At 45.5% G+C, this 12,005-nt stretch overlaps 1 protein-coding gene across 1 annotated transcript in view; it reads left to right on the forward strand.

The window, feature by feature from the left end:
• Nucleotides 1–12,005, forward strand: part of DGKG (diacylglycerol kinase gamma) — a 201,489-nt gene that overhangs the window by 176,176 nt on the left and 13,308 nt on the right. Inside the window, exon 23 of the mRNA XM_042956236.1 lies at nt 11,278–11,398. Coding sequence (XP_042812170.1) covers nt 11,278–11,398 — 121 coding nt within the window. The remainder of the gene's footprint in view (nt 1–11,277; nt 11,399–12,005) is intronic.

Genomic DNA, 12,005 nt, shown 5'->3' on the forward strand with positions numbered 1-12,005 from the left:
CCCTCTCTCGTCAGCCTCCACAGCAGACCGCCGCCCCCGCCCCCAACACATTCACAGAATGGACGCCTTACACTGGAACCTGTGTCTTTTCCACCTCCCTCACGCTCGATCCGTTTTCAGGCCGATTTGCCCCATACTTGTTAAGCATCTATTTGAATTTAACACTAGATGTGAGAAATACTTTATACTCCTCATCTCATCTTAATCCCTTACAACACCCTTGAGAAACACTTTATAATTAGAAAAATGAGGCTCAGGGAGGTCAATTGACCTGTCCAAGGCCACACTGATTGATGGATCTGGGACTAGAGCCAAGTCCTGGTATTCCAAACATGGCATTCTCTCCATATACACCACAATACCCTCCCCCACCCACCCCTACCCCCCGTTTCTGGCCAATCCTGACCCAACAACCAGAAAAAGTCTCTCTGATCACAACTCTCTGCTTTTGCCTTTCTGGGGCAGGTGGGTGGTGTGCTTATCTCTCTGAGCTGTGATTAGCCTGGTGGGTGTAGATGTCTGCAACGTACCTTGTATGTGTCATGCGTGAGAATCAGGTTTGAGTTGAACTGGAAAATCTCACCACTAATTGATTGATTTCATTACATCCACTGTACCTGGAGCTTCTCAAGCTCCATGAGCAAAGTAAAGCCAGACAATACACCAACAATTACCAACAACATACCAACAATAGCATTTGACATTCAAGCCGAGAAAGTCATCATTCCATTTAATAAGATTGTGCAGCCAAGAAGTCTTCCCTGAGAAGAGCCAAGAAGAGGCTCACCCCCTCCATGCTCACTTCCCTGCCCTCAGACACCCTGTCACTCTAAGGTATTTTGTCTCTGCCTTGAGTTCTTTATTCAGAGCTTATTTTTGGAGTCAAACAAGCCTTGGTTTGAATTCCAGCTGTACCACACGCCAGCTTTGTGACGTTAGGCAAGCTTCTCAACCCCACTGAGCCTCAAGAGTTTTTTATGTCGAGATAATAGTTGCTATCTAACAGAGTTGCCGTGAGGGTTAAAAGCATAACCTTTGTAAAGCTCTAGGCCTGCCTGGCCTAGAGTCTGTGCTCAGTAATGGTCATTTTCTTCATGACTTCATTGGGACCACCAGGTCAAGATTCCCTGTACCTCCACTGCCTCCCAGACCTTAAAAGACCTTCTCACTCCATGATGATGTCAGAGGCTTGCTTCAGAGCCATTTCTAGGAGATCATTTCTTCCTGAGGAATTCTCCAGCACACTGCCTCTCCCCTTCTGAAGCACCTGACCCTTATGCATAGAGAGGATTAGATGCCCCCCTTCCACAAAATACAGAGCTTTCTTCAGAGCCCTGCCTCACCCAGGAAGAGAAAGCCACACAGAATGGAGGCCCCACTCTTCCCTCCCCACCCCACCACACAGCAGGCTTTCAGGAACCAACAACAATGGCCATTGTGAGCCCGCGTGTGCCCGCGCTTACTCTTTCTCTCGCCTCAGTGTAGGGTTGCACAGAATGTTCTGACTTCTGCACAGTGTAAGGAGTGGTAAAGATTGCTGCCAATCTGTTCTTGACCCAGACAGTCAGGAAATCCAGACTCTACTTTTGTTGGAACAGCTCCAACAGACTTGAAGGGTAGAATGCCCCTATGCCAAATCAGGGAAAATAGAGGCCCTGAGGAGGAAAGTGACTTGCCCAGGGCCACACAACTAGACAGCCAGAGCAGAGACAGAAATCCCAGCGCCTGCCTGCTAGATCAACACATTCCCTTTCCCTCCGAGCCTACAGCCTCTCCTCTTTAGAAAGCAGAGGCTCTAGGCTGCTTCTCCTTCCGATCTGCTTCCATCTGGATTTTCCAGAGGCAAAGACCACTCAACACTCTCTGGACACTTTTATTGGGCTTTAAACAGACCCCTGGGAGTAGAAGAAACCTGCAAGCCAGTATGACAACAGCAGGACACAAAGGACACTCCCCTCAAAGGAGGTGCTTCACTAGCAGGGGTATCAACACTATGCCTGAAGTATCTCCAGATCCAACCCTACTCTTCCTTGCTCAGGCCAGGAATAGTGGATCACTATGAGGTCGTATCTTTCTCTTTCTCTCTCTCTCTTTCTTTTTCCCCCTCCCTCCATCTCTCTCTCTCTCTCTCTCTCTCTCTCTCTCTCTCTCTCTCTCTCTCTCTCTCTCTCTCTCTCTCTCTCTCTCTCTCTCTCTCTCTCTCTCACACACACACACACACACACACAGGTGAAGAAAAGGAACTAAAGGAACTCATTTGCAAATAAAATGCTGAATCTCCTGCTTTAGAGTCAAAGAGTGGTAATAGAGATGCTTCATTTGCCAGGAAGGACAGTCATCCTAAAAGTTCAAGGTCACAGTACCTCTGGCCTTCACGGTACATCTGCTTTTCTTCTCCTCAGCACTTCATTCTCCCCCTACCTTCTCCTCTCTTACCCACCTTCCATATCTTCCTCTCCCTCTTTCTTTTGCCTCCTGCAATACCTTCTCTGGATCATGTCAATTACCATCCACAGAAGGCCACTCACCATGTAGCAAAGACAGGATATTCTGAGGTCGCCCCTTTCTAAGGAAACATAAAATCCCGGTAACAGCCGCTGTTTCTTAAGGGCTTTTTGTGTGCTCTCTGTGCAGGGCCTCTGATTGCATCACTTCTACACCTCACCACAACCCTGCCAGTGGGTTACTGTATCTACATTTTCCAGATAAAAGACAGACTCAGAAAAGCTAAGTGACTTCTCCTGAGGTAATGACACTTGTGGGTGCCCAGCAGTAGTATTCGATGTAGGTCTCTGCCCCACAGCTAGTCTCAGGAGCACATTCTTCATGTTGGGTTTACAGAATGCCAGGGAATGAGGCCTCCTGCCTGCTTATTTTTCTGGCAAAGGTCCTTCTGCCTCTACCCCATGTCCGAGCTAAGATCGTGAGGAAAAGCATGGCCCTAGATTATTCTTCAGGTCAGGTATGGTTGGGATCCCTAAGGGCCTGGTGCTTTGAGAGGCCAGGTGGGAATGTGTCCAGGTGAAGATCCTATACGTCACTTAAAGCCTCTTTCCTTACCCACCCTTTGGTGCCCAAGGAAACCCCAGAGCCCCTCCCTTCCCAAAAATCAAGAAACAGCCTTGTGGGGCTCTCCATCTCCCCACCCCCGGGCTATTTTCAGGTTGCCAGGCTTCTAAGTTGGCTTTGAAGCTCTTTCGCCAGGAGCAGTCCTTCATCTGCACAGACCAGACCCAGTGGGAAGCTGAGGCAATCTGCTCAGTGCTTAGCTTTTAAGGCTCTGGGTGCCTGAACCACCAAGGGCACATGGCCCATTTCCATGGAAATTTGGAGGCAGGAGAGGAGCCCAAGGTGACACGTGACACGCCTTGGCAGGCCAAGTTTGAGAGAGGCCTACCAGCTACCACTCACCTGTCTGGACTGTGGGGACTGAACCTGGCCCCACCACAAGGCAGAGCCCCACTTGTGTCCTCTCCTTCTGAAGAGAGTAAGAAAGTCCCACACCCCCGCCCCCCCTCCACTGCATGTCAACTTCTCCCTAACAGAGTGAGGAGGGACATTTCTTCCTGCTGTTTGCAGAGCTCCTTCACATCCTGTACCTCTTTTGTCCGCAAAATAACTCATGAAGTAGGTTTTATTATTGTGTCTGTTATGGGCAGGGACCTGGGGGGAATTTTGCCTCCCCCCCGGAATTCCTATGTTGAAACCCTAATCCTCTACCTCAGAAGGTGACTGCATTCAGAGACAGGACCTTTAAAGAGGTGACTAAGATGGACTGAGGCAGTTAGGGCAGCCCTAACCTAATCTGACTGGTGTCCTTGAAAGAAGAGGAGGTCTAGACACACAGACAGACATACCGGGGATGCACGTGCTTAGAAGAGAGGCCCCAGGGGAAACCCACTCTGCCAGCACCTTGATCGTAGCTGTCCAGCCAACACAACTGTGAGAAAATAAATGTGTGTTGTTTTAAGCCACCCAGCCCGATGGGCTTGTGTTATGGCAGGCTTAGCAAACAGACTCAGAAAAGACAAATAACCTGCCCTATGTAGACACAGAGATTAAGCTGAAGCTGTTAGCCCCAAACTCAAGACCCTGTAGTGTTTCTCACCATTTCCCTTGAACCCTGGGACTCCTTAGTTGTCTATCAGAAGCCATTTATTAAGTAGTGACAAACCCCTTTTTGCATTTCTAATTAGTCAGACACAGAGCCCTGCCAGGAAGAGCTTCAGATGGGCATTAGCTAACCAGTGTTACCCCACCAAGTGGATAGGAATCCAGCCCAAAGAAATGATACCTAACATCCTAGTTCACCTGTGCTACTATGACCCAGGTAAAGGGATGGCACCCACAGGCTTTATTAGATTATACAGGTACCCCAGGATGTGGGGCAGGCTTCCTTGCCCATATGACAGGATGGTTCAGAAACTCTCTGGGTACCATCATGTAGGATTTCAGCACATCCACTGGGGGTTGCTTGGCTCCCTGGGCTCCCCATTGCAGCTCTCAGACCCGAACCCCGGAGTACTGACTGAAGGGGAAACAAGGTAGGAGTGGGGTTGAGGGTAGCAAGGCATCCCGTTAGGCTGAGGATCTCCCATGCTTCCCTAGGGCACAGCAAGCTAGAAGTCTGAATCATGCCACACACGTATATATATCCTGAGCTTCCCTTGCATTTTCAACGACTGAACTTTCATTAATGTGAGCCAGCAGCCAAGATGAGAATGATCATAAAAATTATGCATTAAGAAAGAGAGGGGAAGGCCTCCTGGGTGACTCCGTCAATTAAGCATCCTACTCTTGATTTCAGCTCAGGTCATGATCTCACAGTCAGATTGAGCCCCGAGTCAGGCTTTGCACCAGGCATGCATGGAACCTGCTTGGGATTCTCTCTCTCCCTCTGTCCCTCCCCAACTTGTTCTTTCTCTCTCTCCTCTCTCAAAATATTTAAAAGAGAGAGAGAGAAAGAGAGAGAGAGGCAAAAACCAGACTGGGTCAGCATTACCTGATATATGCAGATGAAATAAATTAATTCATGGAAAACCTGTTACCCAGTTCAGTCTAGACAGGTAGTTACTATTATTTTTAATCACTATCTTTTTCTTCTTTCAGGTCAAACTGTCAAGGTCTTTGGCACTAAAGCATGTATCTTATTCAGTCTATTCAACAAACATTTAATTGGGAACCTTCTATATGCCAAGGGCTGGGCTAGTTGCTAGGGTTACAAAGATAAACAAAACAGGAAAACATCCTGGCTTTCAACTCTCAGTGGAGTTGGGAGAGTAATATGTTCAGAAACAGTTGTCATTGGGTGAGATCCACTGTCTGAGCATAGGAGAAGGAAGAAGCATGGTGCCTGGCGCATCCCCAGAGGGCAAATAGGAGTTCTCCAAGCAGAGAGACACCTGTGTATGACACAAGGCCAACCAGTAAATGACCTTGCACACCTGACTAAGGAGCCAAGACACCGTTCCTTGGGCTTCCAGAGCCATTGATGCATCTGAAGAAGGGAGTGGACAGATCAGATGTGCCCCTTAGTTCTGAATGTTCTGCCAGCTTTACCTGTCAGTGTTGAGCTCCAGCCCCTTCTCCCAAAAGTGGGCAGAACTAAGGAAAGAAAAGCAAAATGGGGCTGTTGAGATCAAAGAAGTAGGGAAAGGAGCAGAGTGAGGGAAGAGATTGGAGGGAAAAACAGACTGAGTGGGTCGCCCACTTAATCTAAAGTTCACCTGGATTTGAGGTCTCTGTGTGGAGGTGTGAAACCAGAGGACCATTGAAGGTTTTTTAAATGTTTTAGCCTGAATGTGAGGGTTTGGGGACACTTGTACACAGCTCTAAGAGGGTAGATAAACAGACGATTGGGAGTCGTTAGGCTGAATCTGGCAGAAAAGGAAAGTGAAACTAATAGATTTTAGTGCCCACTCTAAAGGGCCAAGCACTTTAACGTCCAACTCTGCCATTTAATCTCATAACCACACTTGAGGTCACTATTATTATTCCTAACTCCTAATTTTCAAATGAAAAAAGCTCTAGATCAAAGTAGTCAGGAAGTAACTTGTTGATATTCTTTTTCACTCTAATTCTCGCATGTATTTTGGGCACTTTTATTGCCTAAGGCTCAGATTCTCAGTCTTGAGCATGCCTCAGAATCTTCCAGAGGGCTTGTTAGAACACAGACCACTGGGCCTAATCCCCGGAGTTTCTGATTCATTAGGTCTGGGGTGGGGCCTGAGGATTTGTGTTTCTGACAAGTTCCTGGTTGACGCGGATGCTGCTGCTGCTGCTACAAGACCACACTTTGAGAACCACCCAACAACCTAGCCCAGTGGTTCCCAAACTGTGCTGCCTTTTGGAATCACCTGGGAATCTTTAAAAACCAACATTGATGCCGGCCTCCCAGGCCCACACATTCTGATTGAACTGGAATAGATGCAATCAGGCCATCATTGTTGATAAAAACTCTCCAGGCAATGTTAACACGCAACAAAGTATGGGAACCATTGACCTAGCCTCACTTCACCTTGACCCTAATGCCCATCTTCTTCAGCTGCCCAGCTGGGGCCACAGGAGGGACTTGTGATCTACTAGCATGGCTCAGAGCACTTCTTTCCATCCCTCCATCTCCCGCTGTCTCAGAACACCTGCTCCTAGAACTCCTTATGCCTCTCACCCCACTTCTCCCTTCTCCTCCAGCCCTTTGTCTCTAGTCCTGTTCAAACTAGACCCTATGCTACAGTCAGTATTACAACCATCTCTTACCCACTGCCAATACATCCACCTCCTTGTTCTTTCTTTGACCACGTCTAGCTGGGAAAGTTTGAGGAGAAGGATCTAAACCAAACTTCAGGCATGGGAGTGAAGGGAGGCTTCTTGAAGTTGATGACACTTGAGCTGAGTTTTGATGAACAAGTAGGAGTGGAAGAGGGCATTTCAGGCAGGGGTACGACATGTGTAGAGGCACAAAGGAGAGAAACAGGAGGATTTACCTGGAGAACTACATGTTGTGTATGTCTGGAGCAGGTACTAGCCCACAGGGTCAGGAAATCAAACTGCAGAGGCAGCCTCTTGCCAGAAGGGGATAGGCCTGGGGCATGAAGCCAGGGAGTTTACATCACATTTGCAAGTAGGAAGAGCAGTCAGCTGATACTTTTTTTTAATGACTTTTAAATTATAACATTAATACATACTTAGAGAAGATATGAAAAATGTAGAAAAGAATCAAGTAGAAAATAACAATGACCTTTAATCTAATTATCCAGAACTCACCACTGTTAAGATTTTAGGGGCATTTGTCCTTTTCTCCTATGCACATTCTTACATAACTGAAAGCATGCTGTGCATAAATACATTTATATGTCACCTTCACACTTAACATTATATGCGTATTTAATGTTTTTGAGATTTTGTAAATATCTTAATGGTGGCATAAGTCTATTGTCATGGATACCATAGACTTTATTTAACTAGTCTCATACAGATGGAAATAGTAAAGGGTGAGATTTCACTGTTATAAATGATGCCACAATGTTCATATTTGTATGAACTTGGATTCTGTCAATGATTTCTTGTGATCAATACCAAAAAAGAATTTAATGAATCAACAGTATGAAAATTGTAGACTCTTATTGTCAAATTTCTTTCTGAAAAGCTTTTGCCAATTTACACTTTCATTATAGGTGTGAAAGAATGCACATTTCATCTTCTCTTGCCAGCACTTGGTGTTATGATTGGTGCCACTGAAGGATTTTTGGTATGGGGATGACATGAGCAGATCTGCGTTTATAAAATCACATACTGGAGGCTGAGTCTAGTGGGCCAGATTGGAGCTGCTGTTGTTGTCCTTGCTGTGCCTCCTTTGCTTCCACATTCTCCTTTTTCCATTTTCCCATTCTCCATCTTTTTTTTCCTTTTCAGAGAGTGTATGACAAGGCTTTGTTACCAAGAGCAAAGCTGAAAAGCCCAGCTCTGTGGCTGCAACAAACTTGTGCCCAGACCAGTGACCCTCTGTTTACAGTTCTGTCATCTAGATAGATAGATAGATAGATAGATAGATAGATAGATAGATAGATAGATAGTAATTCTCCTTAGGTAGAAATATTTTTTTATACTTTTCAGTGAAATTACCAAATGGACTTATTGCTAAATTAATTTCTTTCTGCATTCTGTGACTGTCCAACCCTACATGTGTTCCTCTGTCCCTGGAATATCTTTGCTCCTTCTCCTTCTCAACTCAGCAAATTGCCTGGCATTCATCCTTCAAGACGTGCCTTAAATGTCTGTGACACCTTCCTCCCACACTTAGCCCAGTCAGAATAGGTTACTCGGGCCTCTCTGTCCCTATAGTTCAATTACAACATTTTCTACACCTAACACATTTTCTCCCTCTTGGCCAAGAGTCTTTTAGGAGTAGAACATTTTGTATTCCTGGTGTTTGTCTGGCATTCAGCTGCTACTCAGTAGCTTATGAGTGAGTGAGTGAGTGAGTGAGTGAGTGAGTGAATGAATGAATTCCTGTTTTACTAAAGTGCATGGACATTTCATCTTAAATACTAATGAGTTAAAAGTGTAAAGACAATGTGAAGATGATATGAATTGCCAAAACCACATTCAGAATCATGGGTATCAGGTAAAACAGACACCTGGTATACCAGATGTCCTGATCCTGGATTCTAAGTTCTGAACATTAATTGTTCTATGTGCTTAGATGTTGACTTACACTCTATTCTGTTTCATTTTAACTCCAAATTTAATTTGTGCATAAGTATCTCTGTGCTAAAGGAAGTAAAAGGAATTAAGCGATGCCAAAATATCCCAAAGTGTATTCCAAAGAAAACTACCAGAGACTGTTTATAGATATCACACAAAAGAAGAGCCTCATGGTCCCATAAGTTTGGGAAACAACGTTAAATAGATTTCTTTATCTCAGAACGTCCTAGTAGGCATTGTAGGAAGTTTAAAGAAAGATCAACCAGGCAATGGCAGAGAAATAGAAAAGCAATCAAGGCTTTCTTCAGTAGTAGACAGGAGTCATCCTAGCCTCTTTATGCCAGGGAAGATTCAGAGTACAAATTCAAAATCAGAATGGCAAAGTGTATACCGAGATCCTAGCCCCTTACCCTGCATTTATCTCCTTAGTCCCACGTGTGTGTAAGCCTCTGCCCGCCCCCCCCCCCACCCACCCACCATGTGGATGAGATCAGCCTTCATTACTTCTCTTCTAGAGCCAGGAAGCAAGGTAATGTGTGGGAAGTGATAGCTGCAAGGTAATGTGTGGGAAGTGATAACAACTTAAAGCCATTCAACAGGAAAATTTGTTAAAAGACCAAGACATTGTAAAAGCTGAAACACTTGAGTCTATTAAGTCCCCTGCTTCTTAGAACATTTTGTTACCAGGGAATGTTTCAAGGAGGGAAAACATTGAACTATAACAGCACTGTCAGATACCAAAGTCTGGTACAAAGAGCAACATTTTACAAGACATCTGTCTTTCTGCCACTAGAGAAACCTCTGAAAAGTTCTGCTGCTTTTTTCTCCTACCCCAGTATAATTCCCCACCCTCCTCACCCCTAGACACACTCCTTGGTTTCTCTCTTCCCTCCTCCTCCTCCTCCTCCTCCTCCTCCTCCTCCTCCTCCTCCTCCTCGTCCTCCTCCTCCTCCCCCCCCCCACCGCCTCACATTCATAGCCCATGCTGATTTTGCAGACACTGTGTTAAAATGACACAGTAAGCTAAGACTATCCAATGGTTATTTAATGTTCTTTGGTAAGAAGGGAACTAATTACGTGGCTAGAGGTTTAGATACTTGTTGTTTATTGGATCCAAACTCCTTAAGAGAGCCTGCAGCATTCTCCTAAACAAACACTGCCCTTTCATGGCTTCTTGTTCCAAGCCCACATGAGATGGAGAGTTTAAGGAGACAGTATCTCCACAGATATGAAAAAAAGGGATAGCAGAGAAGGAGAATGGGAGTATGGACTGAAGTAGAGGGGAAAGCTTACGTGCCTGTGACAGAAAGATGAACCGTCTGTGTATCTGTTGGCAGCTAATGTCCATCGGTGATAATCAGTAGGTTAGACTGTAACAGTGTTGACACATTTGTGGTCAGCTCAGTGGTTTGCTTAACTGTCTTCATTAGCAAAACGTCCATCAAGGGAATGTTTTTAAACAATACCTTCTAAACAAAAAAGTATAGACAAACCTAAACATCTCTTTGGCAATCTTAACAAACACTATTACACAATACCAGCAGGGACCTTAGACAAAAGCCATCTATGCAATAAATAAAAGTGCTGATTTTCTAGTTTGTGGATATTAGTAGGATATTGGTAATTAGCTACAATCTATGAGAAAAGTACCTTCACCCCGGTAGGGAAAAGAATGGAAGGTTTTAAACAATCTGCCTTTTTATTTTGCTTCTGTTTTAAATACATAAAAATTGTGTTGTAAAAGTGAGGCTTGTTCCCAACGTCAAGCCTTGATCCTGCCATTGCTTTCACAAGAAATCGGGCAGGCACTGCCCAAACCTCAGGAACCCTGAAAAAGACCTCTTCCAGGTGCTGGATCAGAAGTAACTGCCACTGTGGGAGGCCATCAATCCTATGTGACTCTGAGCCTGAGACACATATTTTCTGTCCCGCTTTTTCTACCATGGCCTCAGAATAATTTGGTTGAGGTGAAATATTCTTTTCCTTGGCATAGCTTAGGCACCTGGTGTCCTGAAGGAGGTCACTGATTTCCCCCAAGGATGTCCAAGAAGGTTGGCTCACCACTGGCTTACCACAGGCCAAATCTGAGGTTAATTAATCATCAGTCATCATCAGTAGGGCCATGATGTTATTCAGACATTCAGAGAAAAGAAACTTGAACCAGTTATGGATAAGGACTTTCATCAACATTCCTTCCTATCCGAATCCCAAACCAGTGTGTCTTTAGCTGCACTGGGGGGTTGAAAATCATTTCAGCAATAGCTGGTTCATCATTTATATTACCCTCCATTTGAAGAGGCTTCTTGAAATGCCAGCTTCTTCATCGGATGCATATTAATGTTCCGAATCCAAACCTTTTTTCACTAGAACTGGGTTTCTGCTCATGAAATGGTACATTTATTGACCTTTGGGGAAATTCCCTATTCAGAATGAGTACAAAAACGCTATTTGGTGGGAGAGGAAGGGTTATTGACAGATGTGAGTTGGTCGTCTAAGGTGCAGACATTCTGACCATAACCATACTGAGGAACAGAGAGATATGTATGCCCTGCTTCTGCTTTTCTCACTCTGCAGACCTCAGTGACCAGCTCCTCGAAGTGGTGGGGCTAGAGGGAGCCATGGAGATGGGGCAGATCTACACTGGCCTGAAGAGTGCGGGCAGGAGGCTGGCCCAGTGCTCCTCTGTCACCATCAGGTACGCTTCCTCATTACCCAGCAGCCCCCGAGTCTTCCCACCTCCCTCCGTATTCTTACAAAGACGAGGAAGCCATCTTTGGGTTTCAGTGCGGGGAGAGTGACGGACAGAAGCTCGATAACATTTATAAAGAATGTCTTTAGAGACCATTTCCCAAACTAGGTACAATACAACCATGCAGGACATCAGTTAAAGGGTCCACCTCGACCAGTTTGCCATTCTCTTATAATGAATTGGTGAAATTCTCTAAATGCTAATAGAGGATTATGAGGCCTAGAGAACCAGAGGTCCAACTCTTTGCCTTTCTTATCTTCACTAATTAAGATGCTAGATATATGGCAGAGGGCACACTGTGACAAAAACCAGGTTCTCTGCTTGCCCTTTCTTGGATAGTGGCCTTAGAAATACTATTTCCTGGGGCACCTGGGTGGCTCAGTCGGTTAAGCGGCCGACTTCAGCTCAGGTCATGATCTCGCGGTCCATGAGTTCAAGCCCCGTGTCGGGCTCTGTGCTGACAGCTCAGAGCCTGGAGCCTGTTTCAGATTCTGTGTCTGTCTCTCTCTCTGCCCCTCCCCCGTTCGTGCTCTGTCTCTCTCTGTCTCAAAAA

The sequence above is a fragment of the Panthera tigris genome, chromosome C2 (genome assembly GCF_018350195.1).
Source record: "Panthera tigris isolate Pti1 chromosome C2, P.tigris_Pti1_mat1.1, whole genome shotgun sequence".
In the NCBI taxonomy this organism is placed as follows: Eukaryota; Metazoa; Chordata; class Mammalia; order Carnivora; family Felidae; genus Panthera; species Panthera tigris.